The following is a 24,325-nucleotide window of genomic DNA, read 5'->3' as shown; positions in this document are numbered from 1 at the left end:
TTGCAACCTGACATCATAAACCACTTGCAGCCTGATGCCAAGGTGGTTATTGGACTGCAATCTGGCTGGGACAGGCAGCCTTACTTCTTCCATCCTTCTCTATTTCATGCTGTTTATCAGCACTCACCCATACTCATAGCCAGAACCCTGAGAACAAAACCTTATACTTGAATCAGGTGTTCCCCACCCTGCCTGAAGCATTTGAATGGCAAAACGTACAGTATTTTTAATGTATTTAAATACATAAATTCAGAATTTCAAAAGCAATGGATTTCCAAAAGTCCTGTGCTTGCAAGGCAAATACAGTCATATGCGAAAAAAAGCATTCCAAGACTCAGGCAGGGCCCACATTAATTCTGTCATGTGGTGGAATAGCACTATCCATCGGAGGAGCTTTACTTTTGGTGAATGCCAGCCAAAGCAAATATACTGAAAATAAACTGGTTTTGCCTTTATGCCTTATTTGGCTTTGGGGCAATGCTATACATCTTCTAAACTAATTTAACAACTTTTTTTCCCCCCCTTTATACACAGTTGGCTATATACACACCATGGTAGTGTTACACAGCTTCATCTACATGAGTTTGCTACAGTAGTGCTGACAACAACGGTGGTGTGCAGCTTTCAGCAGGAAGCTTCTTCTGTCAGTTAGCCTAAAATAACTCTGACTTGGCAGAAAAGATCTTTTTATTAGTCCACCTCATTGCAGTTTTTGCCAGCATAGTAGTTCATTAGGGTGTGATCTTGTTCACTCTTCTAGGAAAGACTGTTGTATAGCTATGCCAAGAGACTTATCTGTATATAAACCAAACACACATGGGTTGGCTGGAAGGTTTTTTATTTTTCCAAGCAAACCCTTTCTAATCTCAACGAACAGGCATTTTATAAGCTCCCCTGCTTACATATCTGGATTGGATGAGGGATTTACATACCTGCAACAGGTAGCAAAAGAGCCAATACAATATAAGACATTGGTCTGGTAACAACACAAGAGAAACAAAAGGCACGGTTTTAAAATGAAAAATACCTCTTGAAAAAAAATGGATCTCAAAAACAGACCTCAAGAAGAACAGTCAGACACAGAAGGAATTTCCTTTGAAAGAGAGACCATCATTATTTCCGTTCAACAATGGTTTTACCTGTCATTGTAAATAAAGGAGCTTCTGTTTGACACTTCTGCGTGGGGAATAGCCCCTTTTTTCATTTGGATGTCTTCAAATAGCCAGTCTAAGCTCATCAAGTCACCAGTATCAGAAATTAGAGTTATATGGCCAGCCTGAGCTCAGTTTAAGGTTCTTCCACAGATTTACCACTTGATTTTGATTTTCAAGCTTTTCTTGACAAAGTACATCCCGACTGCAGAAGGATGTAATTTGAGACACCACTTTATTTGTAGGAAAGCAATCCCTGTCATCTCTGTAGTTCCCATCCTTCTGTGGATCGTTTCTCTCTCTTAATTCCACGGCTGGTCTGGTCAAAAGACCATCATTATCCATTCTGTAGTCTTTTATTGCTTTCTCCCTTTGCAGCTTCTGGATGTGTGCCAGTTGATGCAGCTCCTCTGGCAGCTCCGTGCAAGTGGGCTAGTAAGGAGAAAGGAAAAGAAGCAGAGAAGAAATCAAATCAATACATATGGATACACATGCTCTACTTTCGCTAGCACCAGATAAGAGCTCCCTCTGTCATTAGCCAAGGAACAGAACAATCATTGCATTAGATCTGTGGAATGTAACAACTACCTGCTTACACAAAAAATACCTCAGGGGGAAAAAAGTCCCCCCACCTCTTTCTTTTAAAGGCAACCCACAGGGAAAAATATTAGACTTGCATTTATTGTTTAGTCATTATGAAGATCTTCAAGAATTAAGTAATACTTCACATAGGGGGTTTAGATGTGTCCTTAAAAGCCTTTTGCACTTTGAAGTTACTGTAAACCCTCAAAAGAGGCATAACCAGTTCATGTTTGCTTGTGGGAACCACTGCAAAGGCAGCCTTCTCAGCTTTTCATCTAAAACCATGGTATTCTATCCTATGGGTAAAAAAAGAAAAAAAGCAGTGAAAACCAGAAAACCCAAAACCCTTATGTGGAAAAGCCAACATACTTAACAAATCCATGAAGCAGCTGCTTAGGAAGTGTGTGAAAGGAGATACAGTCCTTGATTTGGTCCTGAGCAGTGTATGGGACACTGATTAAAATCTTACATTCAAGGATCTGCTCCTTAACAAGGACTGCAATGCTCACCTTCTCTGTAGGAACAGCAACAACAAAAAATCCACAGTTGCATTCAGCTTTAGAAAGGGGAGTTACACAAATAAAGAAGCAGTAAGCAGGAGTGAGGAAGTAGTAAAAGCAGTAAGAGGCAGCCAAGCAAATTCAATGCTAGCAGATAGCATGGAGACAACTTGTACTACAACACACAAGCAGCACAAACATTACCAAACAGCAAAAGATCACAGGAAGAGTGAAAGGAAACCGGCAGGACTACAGGTCAGGGGAATGGCGACTACGAAGCAAGCATCCTTCAGGAAGGCAAAGTCACAGCCAAGTGAAGAAAATGGTAAGGGTGAAGTTACAGAAAAAAACAAAGGGCAGGCCAGAATAATTTTATTAATATTTAACAAAAATATAACAGAACTAATACAAAAATTTCTTTAAACAAGAGAGGAGCTCAAAATGTCAACTGTGCTGGAGGGCCAAGTGATGATCATAATACAAAAGCCGCATGGTAAAAATCACAACATTTTTTCTCTTCTGCATTAAAAAAAAAAAGTGAAGATTCCCACCCCAAAAACACTCATTATGTACCCAGAATCCATTTCAGATTGTCTCATAAATACTTAATACCGATACTTGAAATACAAACAGCAAGGTGGATTTCACCCCAAAATCCTGAACAGCAGAAGAGGAAAAAGATGATCTAGTAACTATAGTCTCTTGCTTAAAATCTGCCTTGGCACCCAGGGGCTGGAAGATGATAAATGATTAAAGAAGGTCCCGGGAAAAATACAGGAAGCAACATGCAGGTAAGGCGAATGTCTGTATGAGCACACTGATAGAAACACCAAGAACAGAACGAGTGGATACACAGATGGGATGCACTGGAAAAGAGCTACCATGGCTTTTGTAAAAGGAAGCCATGCCTCACAAAACCTACATCTAGAAGTTTGCACATTTCCAGAGGAAGGCTAAGTAATTCAGACAGGATTACAGAAAAAAGCAGAGCAAGTGCTTACGTGAAAACACCCCACCTTCAGTTCTGTTTAACCAGAAGAATTTACATCCAGCTTCCTAACTGCTACAGCATCCTACAGCAAGGGGTAATCCACGCCCTAAACCACTGAATGCCAAAATTCAGGCTGTATGTTCACAATTATTATTATTACTGCATTGTGTGCAGTCCCAACTCACCTGCCCATTAGGAAAACTTCTGGCTCAGGCATGCGATTATATTTAGACAGAGAACAGAGTTTATGCCATCATGTGCCATGAATGTGTTATCTGGTATTATATACTGCACTGCACCTTATGTACTGCAGCTTTATCTTAAGTGCATTGGGAAATCAACTTTGCCGCACAGGGGTCTGCAACTCCCCTATGGTACCAGAGCTTTGCTTGTGAACTATCACTGCTTAAACAAGAAAGCACTGTGCTTCTAGGAGAACATTTGCCTCTTTACACTGATGGGTTGCCAGGCTCAGTTTGCTTCTTTGAATCTAAGTCCTAAACATCAGAATACAGCATTTCTAAGAACCTAACAACACACAATAGGAATCTGTACGGGGAGTTAGGAATGTAGCACATACAGCTTCTTTGCTAGCTCTTTTCTAGTGACAGAGCTGCAGAGGCACAGAAACCCATTTTACTTGATGTCTGCATCCACAAGAAGAACAATCTCTCCTGGTAGACAGTTATGCTGAAAATGGAGGAAACTGCAGAGACCTTCAGGGTGGGAAGTTTCTGTTGAGTTCTCCCCCTCAGCAGTAAGGAAGACTATCAGTTTGAGAAAGATGATGAAGAGGGAAGCTGAAGATTTTGACAATGAAGTGCTGGGGATCAGAGGTTACTGTTTTGCATCTGGTCTGTGGGTAAAAATTCAGTTGCTTAGGAGGGAGCGTCCACTGTTCAGAAGACTCAACTACTACTTGCAGGTGATGACACAAGAAACCACAGAAAGTGTCAACATACATTTTCAAAACTGTCAGTATCAGTGAGATGCCTCTTTCTTTCTTCCTTCCTTTCTTCCTTTCTTTTTCCTCCCTGTTCTTTTATCCCAGTCTTACATCACCAAGGGTGTTGCATTAACATTTTTGGCTGTTGTGGACCACTGGCAATACTTTACTATTGCCAGCAACTGCTAGGATGCATAACACCCATCTTTTCTGCAACACTTTCCTGAAGGAAGCTCTGATCTATGGAGTTGCATCCTGCCACCTCAACAGCAACTCTCCCACCTGGCATCCCAGCTCATGGGCCAGCTCCTCGGTACATATTCTGTTACTGCTGGAAAGCCTATCAAACAACAAAAGAAAGTGTTTGGCTGTCCAGAAGTAAGGTGGAAGTCTTGCTGGAAGGGCTGCCCACTAGCTTATCATAAGGACTCTGTTTCTTTGCCATTTCCAGGAAAACATCTGAAAGATCAAAGGGAAGACAAGATGGCTGAAACCTCAGGTGAAACCAGGACCACCACTAGTGACTCCTGTGATGAAAATTATGACACCCAACTCAAAGAGACTCAAACATGCTACTTGCACAAAACACATAACTGCTGCTCTTACTTCTTTCACAGCAATAAACTGCCATTAGTCTCCATTTCTACCAGATTATCCATGGCCTCTGACAACCTAGGACTTTGTTCCATTCAAATTATCTATGAAAACTTAAATAAAGGGAAAGTACAAACTTCTGTCAAAATAAGCTGGAACAAAACAAAACCCCCACCAGTCATGTTCAAGGAACAAGGCAAAATCAGACACAGATACATGCAATTATGTGTAAGTCTGAAATTGAGCACTCCTGCATGTGTTGAAGGTCACAAATATGATCTGACCCTAGTAGGAGCTGTGCATTTAGCCAGAAAGTGATTCTTGTGTTCTGCCACTAATGGGGGCCCGTTAGCACATACAGATACTGGAAGTGGAAAACTGACTGCGGAGGCTGGGCACATGCAGCCCAGTGAACAGTAGTGACAATTACATTCATCAGTGTTATTCACACTTGTCCTTCCTCAACTCTCAGTGGATGCAGAGATCTGTAAGGGCAAGTGAACAGGCTTGGCTTTCACTTCATGATTATGCACATTCACTTTTCCTTGCTGCTATTTCCAAGAGGAGAAAACACAAGAGTCTGGTCCAGATTTGCTCCCAGGGGCTGAACCCCCTGATTCAACAAGAGAAGGAGAGAGTAGGTAACAGCCCCAGTAGTCATTATTCAACATTATTGGTCATTACTCAGCATTACTCAATTCACAGGCAACCTCAGACTGGGAAGCATCTTTTTCACCAAGTATATCCTGATACTGTTATTGCACACAAAAGCCGTTGGGATTATGAACTTGTGGGTGTGGCAGTGACCCAGGAAAAGTTAGGAGGATGTTGCCATGCTAGTCCAAGATGACATTCAATGTTGTAAACCTGACCCAGGAGACAAGATTCGATACATGACAGCTGGAGACGGGGAGGAATGTGGCTACGTACTCCATCCAGCTCTGGGACTTCATTTTTAATGAAGTCTCATGATTGAAACTGCACCTGCATCTGTATCTGTGTACTTGTTTTGCAAGTATAATTTCCATGGCAGTGTCATAAGTTTGGGGGAATGGGAGAAGTAAAAAAAGGATTCTTCTGTGTGACATTATGTCACTCAGTAAGATCAGAGGAAACAAGAGCAGGCCAGGGAAGCATGGCTCTGTTCATTGCTCTAGTCAGGCATGACGTGCTCAAACACCTTCGTAGCCCAGAGGCACAACAGAGGGCACATCTACATAACTAACTTTCCTTTTGTCAAAAGGCTGAAGACCTGGTGGTTCTGTGTAGAGAGCACAATCCAAGAACTAAAACAGAACAAGAAGGGCCCAGAAGAGGATTTCTTACCCAGAGTAATGGAAATCAGTTAGTTTCCAGATCTGGCCATCCTCTCCAAGCGCCTGTAAATCAGAGAGGCCATGGTAACTTGGAGACTCTCTTGCCTAGTGGCTTTCACTCCCACAACTTTCAAGTAAAGGCTTGATGTACCACAGATGGCTCCTGTTCACTCAGAAATTATGTCCACCTTCCAATTTAGAAGCTGAACTACTGCAAGATATCTTTATGGCCCTGGAGCATTTGTCATCTTTGGCTTTGCTGCAGTCTGCTTCAGCAACAGAGGCCTCTCTTCCAGTTCTCCAGTGTGGCCACAGCATAGTAGATAATGTATTTCACATTTCCAAAAATATTTTCCTGGCACAGTATTTACTTCAGAATCTGAGAGGATCCATTACTTCTGATGAAGTAGTGTTGGAACTGCACCAGATCATGTCTGGACAACAGTCATCAAGTGTAAGGACTCTAGTACGGCTGCTGTTGGAGACTGGCTCTGAGATGAAGTCAAGTTCATTGTACCAGAGTGCTCTTCACCAAGGGTCCAAGGTGGAGTGTAAGTGTAAATTGTAACCATCAGGGTGAAAAGCAGAACAGTCCAATAAAGGCATTTTCCAGATAACTTTCAGCTGTAGCTCCACAAAGAAGGCATGACACAGACCTTACTGACAGATAAACTTTACTTCTAAATATCCATGAGAAAGCACTAGAATAAATAAGGGGAGGGAGGGTAAATATCTTGACTATTACTTCATTTTGATAATCAGATCTGAATAAAGGCTTTTTGATTCAGTGAATTAGTACAGAGTTAGCCAGAAAACCTAGAAGTTGCACAAAAAAAGCTTTCCCCCCTCCCCTTAAAACAGATTTAGCTGACTCATTAACTTGCAAAGGATTCCCTTAAAGTTAACTTTATTTACTTAGTGAAGAAACTGAAGTAAGAGACCAGACTTAACTAAACCAAACTCCATATTTGGACTTTAAATATGCATTGCAAGCAGTTTTTAAATAATGTAGAAAAAAATTTCATTTGTGTGATCTTCTTGCAAGATATAGAAACCACAGAAAATGATTAACAGTGAAATGATGGTGAAAATGACTACTTTTACTATCAGTATGACAAGACTTCTAAAGTAACTGCAAGAAGTATGATTATCAGATGATTATCTTCTTTCTGTGCTCGGGATCAGATTAATTCCTTGGCTAATCTTATGGAATAAATGGATTTACAGAAGGATTGCCTTCAGCAACCTGAGTACCACTTTAAAAAAATTTTATAAACAGATAGCTCAGTGCCAACCAGAATTTGTACTCTTCTCACTTCAACAGACACTTCTTTTCCCTTGTGCCGTGCCTACTTTTGCATGCATTTCACATTGGAAATTCAGATATCAAGCTCATTTTTCTCCATGAACTATGAGCAACCTCCTTTTTTTTTTTTGGCAGCTCTCCTCTAAAAAGAATAAGTTTGCATACATGACCTCTTCTCTTCCATCTGTGAAGCAACTATGACCTCTTGTGGTTATCTAAACTAATCTCCTCCTAAATCCTCAGTAATGGGATTTACTGCTCTGAGCCCTTAAGTAATTCCCAAAGGATTTAAGTCTGTGCTTGAGTGCTTTGTTAAACCAGCACAAAGAAAAAAGACAATTTGTTCCGTGAAGATAGACTTGCATTCTCTTTTCCTAAGACTTATTTCAAGACATTTACAACTGCAAAAATGAGGTGGTAACTGGATTTAATCATGTTAGTTCAGTCCCTTTGCGATGAATGAAGATGTTTGACCATTCGCTTTTCACCCGAATTTAATACCAGCAATATCTTACATAGTTATTGCAAGCCCTCCTAAGATTACTTTGTTGAAAAGACAGAAAAAGACCACAGCAATACCACCACTTTTTTGGTTTGCACAGACCTGTTCTTTCCATTAGTACAGGAAGTCAAGCTCCTTAACCAAAAATCGCATTTCCCCCCTGCTTTAAAAATCAATGAGCAATTACAGAAGTGTCCACCATACAAGAGCCACTCCAAGGTATCTGGACACGCAATACTACTGGTAGATGAAAAGTGTTACTTGTTTTTTTATTATTTTTTTTAGATAACACAGGTGAGAATAAATTACAAAGAGAAAAAACCTTAGAGATGCTTTTAGAGAAATAAAAATCTTTGGTCAACAAGAGACAACACTTCTCAGAGACAGCCAGTATATGTGAAACAGCTCAGCAGTAACAATGACAGAATAGGAGAAAATCAGAACAAGATGTGGGGGCTAAATGCTCTTACCAAAACAAAGCAACTCTGGCAGCACCAGGTCCCAACACTTCACAGCTGCCTGTCCCTCTTCACGCCCTCGCACATACAGAGCCCCTGCTGAGCCCAGAGGTTCTCAGGATCAGCTTAGAGTGAACAGAAGGCACATGTGCCTGTGCCCATGCCTTAATGGCTGCAGCTCACCATCCACAATGCTAACTTGAGGTGGATTTGTGCTAAAGGACTAACATGAAATGCACCTAGATAGATACAGACACCATTGCTTCTGCTGCTGCACACAGGAAACAAGGTATGTGGCATAAAGCAGGGTGTACAGTTGCAGAAAAGGAGGCTGCTGTAGCTAGGTCCTCCAGAGTTTACCCATCAGAGCCTTAGATCAAATCACTAGCCAGAGAAACAAGCAAAGACATACCTACCTTCATGTTCCCAAGATGATCTCCAGACCCAGTCTGAGAAGCATTTAAATAATCGTGCACCACAGCTGTTAGGTCAGACATCAAATCATCCATTAGAGATGAGTGGAGCAGCAGAAGGCACATAGCCTTCAGAGCAAGTGCTTTAAGGAAAGAAGCTGGAAAGGGTCTTAAGACCCACATGTCAGGATTCTCCTGTGTATCCCAATGCAAATGAAAATGGTTATTTAAGTAGCAAAATTTTTAAAAAGCTTTTCCATAACATTCTTCTGCAGTTTACAACATATCTCCCTATGCTGATCTCTATTTTCAGTGCTACTGAATGCTTGCAGTTTCTAAGGTCATCTGCGTACAAGCCGATGGATGTTAGGGAAGAGGGAATTTGGGAGAAGGGATTGCTTCTTAAAAAAAAACAACAACAACCAAACAAACGCCAAAACAACCCAAAACACAACACACATCTATTACAGCATTTAATACTAGGTTCTCTCTCACCCATCTCTGAGACTAGGTTGGATTCCTAAAAGCCAAGCTGAAAGATCTAAAGGGAAGAAAACCCCCTCTCATCAAGGGAGACAGGGAAGCAGCTGGGGATAGTAACATCTTCAGCCATCAGAACTGGAACCAGAAGAACATGAAAAAGAGCCCCAGTTAAGCAGCATGACCACAATACCCTGAGCAAAACTGTCACTATGGAGCGGCTTACACTGGTATACTTACTACATACATTTTCCACTTTTAGTCATCAGACCAATAGGAGGACTTGGTTTGGTAAACTAAGGAAGGCATGTTGGCATTTGGCTTAGATTTACCATAAGGAATTCTCTAAACTGAAATTCTGAGAGACACTATTAGAATTCCAAAACTTATATAAAATAAGGCTGTGTTCAAATTAGAGGTTTCACTAGCAGCTCTTATAAATAGTTAAACTAAATAGTAGCTGTTATAGCAATATCAAATAACATTTAATCCAGGCTTTCAAGAAAGATTTTGAGTCTGTGAACAGGCAGTGCAAAAACACTCAGACTTAATCAAGAAGTTACAAGACCAGTATGAAGGGAGAAAAAAATGCTCTCGTAGGAAAGAGATTGTTCCTATTCAGTAGAGAAATCTTGCCTATATAGTGAGGTCTCATTAAGTATCTAGCTCCCTTATTTAACAGCTTCTTTGGAAGTCTCCCCCCCTCCAGAAAAAAAACAAGGTCAGATGATTAAAAACCCAGCAAAAAGATGCCACAACTGGCACCAGCATATTTATTTACTGTTTATTTAATTATCTAGTTCTAGATATAGTAGATCTATAGAATTAGATATGCTTATTATCTAATACTAGATATCCTTCTATGATAAGGCCACCCACCTAGTGGATAAAGTTTTTCTGGATTTTAGTAAGGATTTTGATAGTGTCCTTCACAGCATCCTTCTGGACAAGTTGTCCAGCTGTGGGATGACCGGGTTCACAGTGTGCCGGGTAAAGACCTGGCTGAAGGGCAGAGCAAAAAGGGTTGCAACAATGGTGGCTACATCTGGCTGGCAACCAGGCACCAGCAGTGTTCCTCAGGGTTGGATTCTAGGGCCAGTTCTGTTTGATATATTTATCAACACTCTGGATGCAAGAGTTGAATGTACCATTAGTAAATTTGCTGATGATACCAAACTGGGAGGTGATGTTGACTCTCTTCAGGGACAAGAGGACTTGCAGAGGGATCTAGATAGATTGGAGCATTGGGCAATGATTAATGGGATGAAATATAAAAGTCAAAATGCCAGATTCTGCACCTAGGATGGAGCAACACTGGGCACAAGTATAAATTGGGAGAGGTGTGTCTGGAGAGCAGCCCTGCAGAAAGGGATCTGGGGGTGCTGGTCAACAGCAGGCTCAACAGGAGCCAGCGTTGTGCCCTGGCAGCCAAGAGGGCAAACCGCATCCTGGGGGCATCAAGCACAGCATCACCAGCCAGTCAAGAGAGGTGATTATCCTGCTGTGTTCAGCATTGGTGTGGCCTCACCTTGAGCACTGTGTGCAGTTCTGGGCCCCACAATTTAAGGAGGATGTGAAGGTCCTTGAATGTGTCCAGAGGAGGGCAACAAAGCTGGTGAAAGGGCTGGAAGGACCGTCCTGTGAGGAGCGGCTGAGGACTTCGGGCTTGCCCAAGAAGAAAAGAAGCCTGATGGGCAACCTCATTGCTCTCCACAGCTTCCTGAGGAGGGGACACGGAGAGGGAGGTGCTGTGGTGGTGCAGCCCCCCAAGTACTCTGAGATCCCAGAATAAGCCTTTTGTGTTGTTATCTTGGTCATAATGACTTGACCTGGGCATCAGGCAATCTCTGTCCACACCTGGGCCATCTGCTCCCTGAATTGTGTACCAGAATTGTGACCAGAGTGTAAAATATTGACCAAAGCCAATCATATCAAGATCCTATAAATAGCAATGCAAGAGGGAGACATTTAGAGCTCTCCGGGGCTGCAGGGGGCTGTGTGACCCAGTATCTCCCCCTGGGCTGGGACACCTCTCAGGATAGATTTTGTGAGGATTGAAGGATCATCTGTTGATGATTTTGCAAGGACTCAAAGGCCTGACTTCATGAGGTTCACCAGCCATGCATTGATGAATGCCAGTACATAAGAGTGAGTAATTAATGAAACTCATGAAAAGGGAAGTTTTCATCACAGGTTAACCTTGTGGGGTATGTGTGGGTGTGTGTACGCGCATGTGTGTGTGTGTGCATGTGCACAACTTGACTATACATATAAATTTATATTATCCCTGTTCACATAAACCATTGACTAAGTCTGAGACTAAGATTGGACCTAGCCACACCTAGACTTCTCTCTGAAAGGAGTTTATTAAGCAAGGGAGTCTATTCTGAACCTCGGGACTCAATGGGAGGGTCATCCTTATGCCCTGCATCCACAACATCTCTGAATCATTCTAACTTGAGTATAACTGAATTTTCCTCTGTGCACTTCTTCCATGTAATAGAGTGAACCTTGCCATTCTTGAATCTTTAACTAAGTTGCTATGTTGATTGTAACAGATTCCATCTAATTGCTGTTTTAAATCGGCTGATGCTGTTAAGAATTACACAACCTAATACTGTGATCTATCTCAAAAAATAGTAATAAATCTTAAATTGCTGACCAAAGCTGTGTAACAAATCATATTCATGACAAATTGGTGTAGTTGGCAGTATCCACAAATCTGTATTTGTGACAAGTGCAGATCTCTTCTCCCCGGTATCCAGCGATAGGATGTGTGGGAATGGTTCAAATATGCGCCGGGGGAGGTTTAGACTGGACATGAGGAAGCATTTTGTTACCGAGAGGGTGGTCAAACCCTGGAACAGGCTGCCGGGAGAGGTGGTCGATGCCCCAGGCCTGTCAGTGGTTAAGAGGCATTTGGACAATGTCCTTAATAACTTGGCCAGCCCTGAAGTGGTCAGGCAGTTGGGCTGGATGATTGTTGTAGGTCCCTTCCAACTGAAATAGTCTATTCTGTTCTATCCTATTTATCAAGCTTATGTTCCTAAAATCGTAGGAGCTCCTGGCCCTTTAAGTCTTCCCTTGCTTGTCCCCATATGAAGATTAACAAAAACAAGGACAACAGAGAATAATGATTTGGCAAATGCTGCTGAACTGCACAAGAAAAAAAAATCGTTACTCTCATTTTTTCACTCTAATAGTGCTGGCAATAAATGTTTCCTCTTTCCCTACTTGACTCAGAGTTCATTTTAACCAACTTGTGCTGTTGAAACTAGGTTTCAGAATTAGTCAAATGTGTTAAGATATCTGGAACATTTTTTACCCAAGTTATATATATCATCTATTGTACAAGCTTTGTGGTTCTTCAAAACCTCAATTTGAAATGAGCTATTAGGAAATACCAGCATAAGCATGGATGCCAACTAAAGCTTGCATCTGTTTCCCAAGTCAGTGTTACAAAATGTTCTTAATGACAGCAATCTGACCACTGCATAGTGCCATGCTCTTAAAAAAAACCTGTCAGAAACATCTCAAGATGGGCAAAGCACAGCTCACAACAAGTCTTCAGAAGGCGCCTCTCCAACTCACTCACTGAAGCCATCTGCTGCCTGCACTTCATGATGGCATCCCATTTGGAAGGTATCTTCAAGTGCTGCATCAAACACTCCTGTAACGTGCAGACACGGTGTGGAAGAAAGCCACCTGTTGCCTTTGAGAACTGCAAAGCATCAGCAACCTGTGATGGAAGGGATCAATATGACATGACCAGCGTCCATTAACCCAAGGCAAAGATAACCTAAACCAAAGGTTTGAGAGGGGGGATGCATATTAGAAGTAAAGTACGCTGCAAACAAATTAATCCTCATTTTGACTGCATACAGTTGCAGAGCTAGTAATCTGACTCCTTAAAGCTGTTAAGTTACGTAAAAGGGTAAATTAAGTTTTAAGAATTACTTACATAAGTTATGAGTTGTATTGGTCTAAGGCTCCTCCTAGCCCAGTACTCTTGTCTCCAGACAGCAGGTGGTTACGAGGAGTATCAGAAGACAGGGAACATGCAGTGATACTTCCCCAGGATACTTATGGGTTTGCCTTTTATCTAAAACCTGAAATAGTGATGCAGTGTAAGGAAAGTGTGATGAAAAATGTCTAAGTTGTCAAAAACCTTTTGCCTAAAACCTGATTTTGCCAGCAAGACTCATCTTTGCTAGCATACAGAACCAGAAGGGGAGCAGACAACAACCTCCAGCAGTGACTGCATGGCATGGTGTTTGCTTGTTTCTCATCCTGGTTTCATCCCTTTTACCCTTTTGCAGTAAGAGCAGGAACAGCCCTAACTCTTGTCCCTAACCAGGGAACACAAGGATGAGTGGGACTATTGCAACAGGTGCAGAGAGAAGACAATGAAAAAGCAAGCCTGGAAGAGAGTCCACGCACTGGGGGAATGGAGAGGGGAAAAAAAACCCCTGCATCCACACTCAGGATCTGAGACTGAGCTATCTGTCACTAGAACAACCTGCCCTTCAGACTTCCTCTGCTACTCAGAAGCCCAGATTCCCACTCTGGTACCCTGAAAACCCCACTGACCTCTCATAGCCCTTTTCTCCTTACTACTCTCTCCTGAGAAACCTGCAGCCAACACTCAACACAAACATCCACAATCTCACCAACAAAACCATGAGCTTAGAGGGCAGCCCAGTTTTACTGCAAGGATTATAGCTGAAGCCACTGTTTGAGCTGTTCTACCACATGCTGCCCAAGTGCTACCTAGACCAGTCCACATAGTGTTTGGCAGCACCAGCTCAGCCCCTGCAGTAGTAACCACAGAATTGTAACTGGCCTTTTCTGGCCTCCTACACCGAAGGTAAATTCCAAGACCAAACCCCCTTTCGTAAGTTATCTATAAAGACTTTTTTTAGGGGGGGGGGGGGATATCTCTTCCTGTCCAATAATAAAGGCAAACAAGGTGGTATTATGATTTATTAATGACTGAAGCTGCCTCTAAGGCATCATCTAATAGCTAACTGCTGCCTTCTCTGGGAGAGAAGTCATGTATTTGCTAAGCCTACCAGAAGAAAGTGCTAAGTCAATCCATTTACTGAATTTCCAAGGAATGAGATTGTATGAAGGTATTATGAAGAAAATGCAAAACAGTAGAGCACCACAAGTAGAACAAGCAATCTTGGACTAAGGAAAGAAATGTGAGGCCTCCTGTGCTCTGTGGTAGGACAGAGAATCTAGGACTGCCTATATTTCTCCTAGGCTGACTACAGTTGCTGCAGTCCAAAGAAGTCTACAACCACCAGCCAAAAAGTGGCAGGAAACATACCTGGAGAATGGAACAGCAACAATTCAAACTGATGAGTTCACTGAAGAGAAGAAAATGGAGAAGATCCAAGTGAAGCCGACCTTCACTGGATTGTAAGCACAAATCACCAGGTAAAGAGGAAGTTTCCATCACTCATTACTGAATAGCCTTTTGTATTGTACTTCCACTAAACCACTAAAATCTCCTCTGGCTTTTCACTATCAGTGGCCAAACACAGATGAATGAGAACCTCAGGAAAGACCTTCTCAACAACCAGTTACTTTCACTCAAAGTCAAAACAAAGATGTTCAAATCTATTGAGATATATTCCATTCACCTAGATGGTTAGAGAGAGAGTTTCTAGTAAAAAATTTCAATGCTTTCCAAACAAGGAGAGAAAAAATTTAAATATTTAAACAAAAATGAAAGGATCTTTGCAATCAATATTCATAAAAAGTCTAACCTGAACAAACAACGTTCTAGAATAAACTTGCCCACAATGAAAACAATGTTTTAGCTTTCACTGAAAATCTTTGCCCAGAGTCACTGCATGCTAATGTCTTGGATTCAAGGGCAAAAAAACCTATGACACACTAAAAAGTAGTGGATGTGCATTGACCTGTGGGACCAGACAGCAACAGTAACTTCTTCACTTGCACATTTTACAATTAAACCTTGCATGGACCTATGTCTTACGGAAAGGCTCAAGCTGTCAAATTTTCTTCATTCTTTCAGCACGCACCTCTAGGAAGAATTGTATTATTCCTTTTGGTAGTACACAGATGTGCAACCAACAACATTTTGCAATAGGCAGGGATTTCAGAGCGTGAGAATACTGTAGGCTCATGACGCAACATGGAAGTGCCCCAGAAGGCCATGTTAAAGATGTAAACACTGACAACAGCCAGTTGCCTGCTCACTATGCAGCTTTTTAGGCTGCTATAGCCCAACAGGGACAAACGCATGCACACACTGAGGCAGTCAAAGGTGAAATAGTAGTACCAGACCAGACTTCCACAAACATTGTCATTAAAAATTACTTCAATGGTGACGCTTAAGTACTATAAGAACATCAGTGGGGAAGGCAGTGAATGTCAGAAACCTTTCACTGCCATTCCTCTACATGTTAACTGTATTAGGTTACTTATTGCAAGGAATAGAGTTGCAGCAAACGGCCAAAACAGGGATTAATAACACTTTTTAAATTATGCAGGTGTGATCCCATCTAACCCAGAGTTCTTCATTCCATTGCTGTGTTTTTCTAACCAGAGTGTCACTTGTGCACACAGCCTGTTCCAATTTTAACAACACTGAGTAGCTGTCTCTACAAAGCGCTTCACAAAAAGCATCTATGAGAGTTTGATCAGAGGTATCTCCCAGTTATTTGCACCAGTAGTACAGAGTAGAAGACAAGGCAGCTTAATTCCACAATGTCAGGTACACTGCAGGGTAGCCAAACCCAGCCTACTTCACTAGATTACTTATATCAGAAGGAGGATTCAGGCCAATGAATCAGAGTAATTGAATCTAAGCCTAGAGATCTATCAGCACAAGAAAAGCATGCATGTCAGCTCATGCCAAGACAACAGAACAATGAGTGCAATTCTGTGTACCTCAGACCCTATGGTGGATAGTTCTGGTTAGTTATTCCCACTGTATCAGCAGGGAGCACTGGTGGGAGTTTTCACTCCTACCTGTTTTCATGCAGTCAGGACTTAACAGTGACTGGTATTTTACATGTAATGGAATAACACAATTTTTAGGGGCAAAAGGCCACACTAAGATCAGAAATGGCCTGAGAGAAATCTCTGCTGTATAAAGCTTACTAGGTAGCCCAGATTAGGGCTTTGAAGATTAACTATAGACAGTCATATCTATGACACGAAAAGTCAGTATATAGGCAAGGACAAGTCATACATTACTATGCATAACATCCACACCCATTGTGAAAGATCATAGCCATTATGTTATTTTCTTCTCTCTCAAAAGGCTCTAATTCTCCTGTTAGTCATGCAATATTAACTACCACAATTACCAGGGCCAGCAAAAACAGATTTTTGTGGTAACCTGGCCTGTCCTCTCACTTCCACCACTGCTTTTATTAGCAGGTGCTTCCCAGTGCTGGATACCTGTAGCCTGAATATGTTTCTATGCTTGTGAAAGGGGCAGAAAGAGTAACAAAGAACATAAAGCACAAGTCGACCTGGCTCTGTTTAAGTCACAGTAGCCTCAGGCTGTGACAAGTTTGATCAACACCAGTTAATACATCTGAAAAAAGCCACATTAAACTTGCTGCTAATATTAGATATAAACTACCTTTTAAAACAGGTCTACAGAAGACCCTAACACTATCAGCCTTGCCTGCTGGCTCTTTTGAGCTAGAATAAAACCACTACATTTGCGTTGGTTCTACAACTGTCACATTCTAGTAATCTTAAACTTTCTCCGAGAGAATGCCCTGAACAAGGCTGAAGTTTCTCTTGTTGAAACTTTTGTTCCCAACCAGAATATTTGAAGGGTACCTGTGTATCAAAAACATTGAAGAGAACGACACTGTACTGGTGAAAGAGGCAGCTTGAGATCCAGCGGCAGTCATGCATGACCTGAAGCAAGAAAGTGCTGTCAGGCAAACTTGTGTCCAACTGCAACATTTTTGGTGCAGCTAGATCATTATAAATGTATATGAGCTCTGCCACCACAAATGTCCTCACACACGCTGTTCCCTTACCTTCAAGATATTTTTATCTTCCAGCACCATTTGTAAATAATTTTTGAAAGCCCGAGGTCCCAGAAGGAAGATATCAAATAGAAAAACATGGCTCTTTGTTGCTATCTACAACAAATTCAGTTGCAGAGAAAATGATTGAGGGACAGAAGAACAAAGGATTTGAAAGCAGGAGAGAATGCACTGTTGCCCACAAACTGTGATCTCCTACATACAGGCTTGTGTTGGGGAGAACAGGTTTAGTTTCCTTAATGCTAATCCATAAACAAGTCTTGTTTTCCCCAGATGCTCAGAGACTCTCACAATAATTAGAAAGAACAACCCAGTAGTCTACTGTACACAGTTAAATACAGCATTTTGAGACATATCAAGAGCAAACTCTACACACAGTAGTTAAAATAAATTCCTGCACCAATTATGGTGGCATTTTTAAAGAACCACTTCCAACAACGCTCTTGTGCCCATGACATTCCTTTCATTGTCAAAGACGACTACCAAGAACATTGTTTTCCATCCTAGCATTTCAAACAGGATATAAAATTTAGGTTTTGCCTATGTTCAAATTCATAATGGTTTAACAAAAGCTGTTATTTAAAAGCAATTTAGCCATACCAAAGCAAGCATTTTGTAGACACTTACTTCTGCATAAATGAGTTAAGTTTGAAGCATGAACTCCCACACAAGTTTTTGCTTTGAATAAACACACTTACTTTTAAACTGATCTATAATGTTAGATTATAAATATGTATATAATATATATAATATATAAATATGTAGTATAAATATGTTAGATTTTAATCTAACATATTAAGCTATTCTCCTTTTTATCCCTTCCTTTTCAGATGTTGATAATATCCCAGCTAATTAAGATACTGTGTCATCTTTAGATGGATTTTACTCCTTCAGTTATATTGGCATTGCAATTAAGTCTTGCAGTTTTTCAATAGGTAACAGCTGTACTAGTGTAATATCTCTACCTGTATACAAGTATATAAAGATGGCAAACCAAATATGCTACACTGTTATATTTAAATGTATATATATGTAATTATTATATTGCCTTATAATGGCACAATTCTTTCTGTAACAGGTCTCTTATGAAACACCTGATCTGCTCAAAGATCATCAGATCCCTTACCAAAACAGTTATATGAGTAAGTCTTAAACCCAGGCTAATCCCCAAATGCTTCTCAGTTATGGCTCTGTTTAGTGGCACATTGTGGGAAATATTTGCCTCTTACCTCAAGCCATGAGAGTTTTCCATCGTGACACAAACTAACACCTTCTCCTGCTATACTGACAACACACTGCTGTTTTAGGTGCAGCACCTAATGTGAAAAAGATAGGGGTAAAACAAATAGTGCCAGAGAATGATAGCCAGAGAGACAGATAGTAAATGGTGATTTTTCTGGTCATGATCCATACTTAAAAATGTAACTACAGATCAAAACCACAATGAGTCTCAGATATATAGTAATCCAAGAGAAACAGACACAGTATCAGTCCAGTTACAGGAAGACAGCTGGAAATTCTGCGGCTAGAAACATCAATAATAGATTTAGCAGAGATTATGGATAACTAAGGACTGTACACTCCCCTGATCTCCTCCCAGTAAATTCTCCTAAGTAGGTTTTAGGAACTTCCTTAAGATCATATAAAGATGATCCTTTCAGCTAAAAAGGAGAATTTGTTTTCTAAGCTATAAAAAAAAAAAACCTGTTACTCTCACAGACATGAAGAGTTTTCAGTCAACTAAGATAAAGCAACCTGTAGTGCGAATGTAACACAAGAGTCGAAGGCATAAATAGAAATAAAAAAGCCAGTTTCTTTTTCAAGCAACAGTTAGATTCCTCTGTAAGCAGGGAAATACCTTACTGCAGGGAAGAGATTTTTCCTCTGTAGGTGTAATAAACTTACCGTAATAAAAGCCCAAATCACAGCTGATGTTACTGCAAGACAAAATGGCATGGAGGACCTATAGTATTGCTGGTCTAGTTCAGGATCTAAAAATGCTATTGAATTTAATAATAAATCCATCGCTGGCTCTGAGTTCTAAAACAAAGCCTTTCTATCGAGTCCACTTATGTTACACATGATTTAAGAAGAAAAGGTTCAAGCACAACTGGAGTTTCAAACACCTACAAAAGCAACACAATCAATTTCCTCTCCAAATGCCAACAAATCCTTATGTTCTCCCCTTCCTAAACAAAATAATTCTTTGCTAAACAGTAATGGTACCGACCCTTCACCTCAGTTACTGGTGATACAGAGTCTGAAAACAGCAACCAGCACACACTGATGCAGATTGACATCCACCCAGTGCAAACTCATGTGCACTGCAATTTTTCCCTGTGCATATGCACACTTCAAATATACTTCGATGCCATGAGAGATACCATTTCTACCTGACTTAAAGAAGCCAGTTACCACCTATTACTCAAATTTCACTACAGGTTGAAACAATAATTTCCAGTATAAGATGTCACAATGCAGTGCTCACAATCCTGCCACCTAATGGATCTACTGACAATTCAAACTGGAAAGGCTTAGAAGCCATATATGCTGCGTAAGAGCTTTCATTAATACTTACTGCTGGGCCAAATTTCTGCTGGAAACAATCAACAACTGTGTATTCCACATTCTCTTCTTCCTTCTCTAAAAGGAAGGAAAAAAAATCATTAGACGTTCCCTCTACTTGAATAAACTCTGCACAAGGCATGTATTTTAAGTTATATAATCACTCTACTTCTCTGGTTTAACTGTTCAGTTTTTCCCTCTCTACTTCCTGAACACACCCAAACAGATTACTGGGCTGTCTGATTCAGACGCGTACAGCCTAGACCATGAGCCAAAATTCTGGTTTTTGACAGAAAAACTGGCTGTTTTTCTGAAAGTGAGTTGCAGTGTTACTCTTTGTTGTTATGATGCATAAAGGAAGCAAAAGAGTTTCAGTTTAAAAAATATATCCATTAAGAAAAGCACCCTAATTCCCAGGGTTGTCCACATAAAAGGTTGTAACAAAGACAAAACTAACAGCCAGCGACACCACAGAACACGAACAACTAAGTGATGAAGGGGGCAAAGAGGATTTAAGCCAGATTTTAGTATTTTTTAACACCTGCTTAAGAATTTATAATGAAGAGATAAAGAAGGGTTCTCTTAAGAGATTCTCCCTTCTCTTTAGGTAAGATGCAAATGTTAATAACATGCATTCATGACAACACAAGGACAATCATCTAAACACTAAAATAATAGTCAGTTGAAAGATCCTAAGAACAAATTTTTAAATGCTCTCCCAGATCACATCAACCCTTGCTCATTTTCTCCCCCACTACCCCGGTAAATGCAGCTAACCTGCACTCTTGTCACAGCTCTACGAGAACAGAATGAGCTGATCACATACTCGATCTCTACCTGTATATGCCTAGACAGCAGGACGCACACAGCCAAAGCAATGCAAGCACATGACAGCCAGCTCAGAACCAAACAGCAATAGTCTTAATGAGCTTGGAGTTATCTGTCATGCCACATACATTTCAGGAACAAGTATAAGATTCAAACAATCACCAGAGAAGAGTGCTCACTGGCTGAAGCACTCTGCTTTCTCCAAAAGATCAGTTGTGCAGCTCAGCCACTTTTACAGTTGATGAGAGCCACAGGATAAACATTCTGGAAAGCAGATAAGTTTCCTTCCGACATTGTGAACGTATCTGCAGGCAAAAAGCATGTCTGCAGATAACGAGCTCTGTACCTATCTTCCTGTGACTATTGCTCTTTCAGAACACATTCTGATCCAATACAGGCAAACCAAGAGATCACAGCCATTGGGAAGGACGTGTCTGACAAAGACAAACTAACTACATCACCTGACTAATATCCACATTACCTGAGAGGGAGTATTTTAAGATATTTGAGGCTCTGAGCTCACCAATATGTAAAACAGTTACATCCACTGAAACTTTACAGTAACCAAATGGACATTATGAAATCATATAAAATGGTATCATCTCAGGACCAAAAAACCAATGGAGATAGTAAACATAAACCTAACTGGAAGATGTCACATATAAGATGCTTAATTTCTATGACAGGACAGTCTGAGGTCAAGAATACTTCACTGGTAAATATGACTTATCAGGATAAATTCCCTTATATTGATATAAACCCATCCCATTATGATTACAGAACTCCAGTCATGTACCTCTCTATCTCCATAGAATAAAACATAAAAACCCCTCTCTGATTGGCCTTTAGATGTAGCTGAAGAATATTTATGTGTCACTTGTACAGTAAAGTTGTATATTTGTATATCTAAAGGATTAACGCAGGAGTATGCTACCAAGGTGAGCATATTCAAGTATGCGTGAACATAGGCTTACTTAACAGGGAGAAAGAAGACAAGACAGCAGCAAGCAAGAAGACTCCTACTTATCATAACTCTATGTGCTTTTAAGTATATTTTAAGGACTGTTCAGTAGATACCACTTCATTCCTACTTCTCTTAGGAGGAAGAATAAACTATTCAAATGTGGTCTTGTGAGAAGACTCAAAGCAACACCATCTAGAAGCATGAGTCTGCAGGAGTTTGAAACATATTTTTACCAGCTTTCCAAGGTCACATTTATATATGTTTTGAGAGCATCTGTATAAACCTAACCTTCCCTGTGCAATTGTCCTGGAACTGTTCACCACAGAAGAAGTGCTCATGGGAAATCCTCCTTGAAACCACAAACTGACACGGAAACAAACCAAGCATATTCTTCTACCTAGGAATGCTACAGGAAAGGAAAGGAAAAAAATCCAAAACCAAAAAAAAAAACAAAAAAAAGAAAAAAGCGAGAGAGAGGAACGTGAGCAATAGCTTGAAAGAGGCTTTTACACAGTAGAGGTCTTCCTCTCACCACCTTGTTCACCTCTTTAGAGCAGAGAGAATACTGCACAGCTGAGTCTGAACTCAGACTAAATATAAGTGGTGGCTCCCCTAGCAAGCCCATCCCACCCCTTTTCCTACCATGAAAAGAAGGAAACATTCAACATACTCAGAAAATACTGCTGTTCCCTTCCCTGAATCTGGTTCATCCAGCAATTCCACTGCAATAGAAACAAACAATTTATACTCTAGTGCTGACAGGCAACTTTTCGACACTTGTTATCTCCCAAAAAAAGGAGAACCATAACCAATACTAACCACCATAGGACATGGCCATATACGCAAAAAAAATTGAACTCAAAGTATAGTCTAAATAATTTTAAATTCACTCTCATATATAAATCTATATAAAATAACTTACCTCAGTAGCCTAGATAAGGTGTGTTTCAGAACTCTAGCATTTAAACAAGACTCATGGCTTAGCATCCCACCAAAACCAAAGTCCATATTGAACTACAACTAATTACTTTACATACTGTTACATATATAGTAAAGCAAGTACAAGTAAAAAGGCAGAACGGGGTCAGTTAATCACTGCATAAGTCCAATAGCTGCCTTCTAGCTATTTCCTCCTCCACACTTTGCTCCTGGTCCCCAAAGCAAATCAGATGACAACAGAAAAGCACAGGACCTTTATACACTAGAAATGTTTTTCTTAAATGATCCCATATTCTTTTCACTAGTGAATCACAGAAAGAGGCTCAGATAAGCAGACCATTTAATAGAGATGCTTTTGCCTGTGTGAGTAAAAGCAAAACAAGTTAACTAGAACTTTAAGCAATTTAACTTCCCAGCAGAGTCCATTTGTGAAAGTCTTGCACATGTAAGAACACAGACAATCAATGTAACTTGCCTTCCAGGTGGATCACGGGGCATGCTCATCTCAACTCACTACCTTCAGAGTGGTTACTTTCATTAGCGGTCTTACTGAACTTTATCCATTATTTAACTAATAAACTTTAATGCAGTACAGTCACAAGACGTTCACAAAGTGGGAAATTATTATTATTTCACTGATAGGCAACAGGGGAGCAAAAGGTGTGTGATTTATACAACATTCTAATTCCTTCTGATTTTAGAAGACGTGCAACTGAAGAATTTAGCAGAGTGACCAAAAAATTGATTTAAAATGCTGAACTAAGAGCAGGCATGATCCCTGTGCACCAGAATGCGGTAAGAAAAGCCTCACCATTGACTATTTCATGGCCAAAAAACACCTTCATTCCTGGAGCGCTTCTGCCAGTTTCCAAGTTCTTCACTGAAATGAGGGAGGGGAAGAAATAGAGACATACATTAAGTTCCACTGTTCGGGGTAAAAGCTTATCATGTGTGGAACAAAGCAAGACCACAGGACTGGGTAGCTATGAAAACAAATTAAAATTAGCTAGGAAAACAAATAAAAAATCAACAAATGCGTTATTTTAAGTGACGGCTCTTTCACTCCACGGAATAGGGTTTCCGTAAGACTGTGCACCGGGTAGGACACAATTCAGGGCTGCAGACTCACAGCTGAGAGCGCAAGCAGGTGCTGCTAACCCCCACCCCGTGTTTTACTCATCCCAGTGCCCGCTCGGGCTCCCGGGGAGCACCCAGCGGCGCTACGCGGGGCGCGGCGGCCAGGCCCGCCGCCGGTAACATGGTATCCGCGGCGGAGGCAGGCGCCTCTCCCTCAGGGACCAGGCTCCCGGCGCCCGCACCCCTCCCTCCCGCCTCACAAACGGCCGAGGCGGCTCTGAGGGCCGGCGGGACGCGGCCTTGCCCCGCCGCCGCGGCCAGCCCCAACCTGTCCGCAGGAGAAGGCTCCGGTCAGGGTTCACGTCCTGCAGCACCCCCGGGAAAACCCCGCATTTCAAAGTCACTTTAACATTTCTCCCCAGAGGGGGACCAAGGCGCCCGCCACGACGTGCCGTACCGCGGGGCAGGACTGCGGGGCGCCGGGCGAGCCGAGCAACACACAGGCCACACCTCCGGGGCGGGGCCATCAGAGCCCACACCCAATCACAGCACCGCCCGCCTGCCTCAGTTGGGAACAGCCGCCGGGGACGAGGCGTGCGCAGTGGCTAGGCGCGCTGTGCGCATGCGTGCGGGTGGCCGCTGAGGGGCGGGGCGAGGCGGGCGGC

General features: G+C 41.5%; 1 protein-coding gene across 1 annotated transcript; it reads right to left on the bottom strand.

Annotated features, from left to right (window-relative positions):
* Positions 1–821: 821 nt before the first annotated feature.
* On the bottom strand, positions 822–24,187 carry EXD1 (exonuclease 3'-5' domain containing 1). Its single transcript, XM_064462360.1, has 11 exons — positions 23,989–24,187; positions 23,395–23,463; positions 22,304–22,366; positions 21,162–21,233; positions 19,866–19,930; positions 18,517–18,603; positions 17,279–17,383; positions 17,073–17,153; positions 12,835–12,978; positions 8,763–8,954; positions 822–1,583 (listed from the first exon to the last, which is right to left on the bottom strand). Exons 1-11 carry the CDS (start codon positions 24,185–24,187, stop codon positions 1,251–1,253), a joined length of 1,410 nt encoding a protein of 469 aa, XP_064318430.1. The 3' UTR covers positions 822–1,250.
* Positions 24,188–24,325: the final 138 nt, after the last annotated feature.

This window comes from Phalacrocorax carbo, chromosome 10 (assembly GCF_963921805.1).
Source record: "Phalacrocorax carbo chromosome 10, bPhaCar2.1, whole genome shotgun sequence".
NCBI lineage: Eukaryota > Metazoa > Chordata > Aves > Suliformes > Phalacrocoracidae > Phalacrocorax > Phalacrocorax carbo.
This window is presented reverse-complemented; position numbering and strand designations above follow the sequence as displayed.

What these genes read in the sequence shown, in the direction of transcription:
- EXD1 (XM_064462360.1), bottom strand. Translation starts at nt 24,187, where the DNA reads ATGGCCCCGCCCCGGAGGTGTGGCCTGTGTGTTGCTCGGCTCGCCCGG. An exon ending in GAAAACTCTCATGGCTTGAG is followed by an intron (nt 17,384 to 18,516) that starts GTAAGAGGCAAA and finishes AATTTGTTGTAG; the next exon opens with ATAGCAACAAAGAGCCATGT. An exon ending in AAGATAAAAATATCTTGAAG is followed by an intron (nt 17,154 to 17,278) that starts GTAAGGGAACAG and finishes TTCTTGCTTCAG; the next exon opens with GTCATGCATGACTGCCGCTG.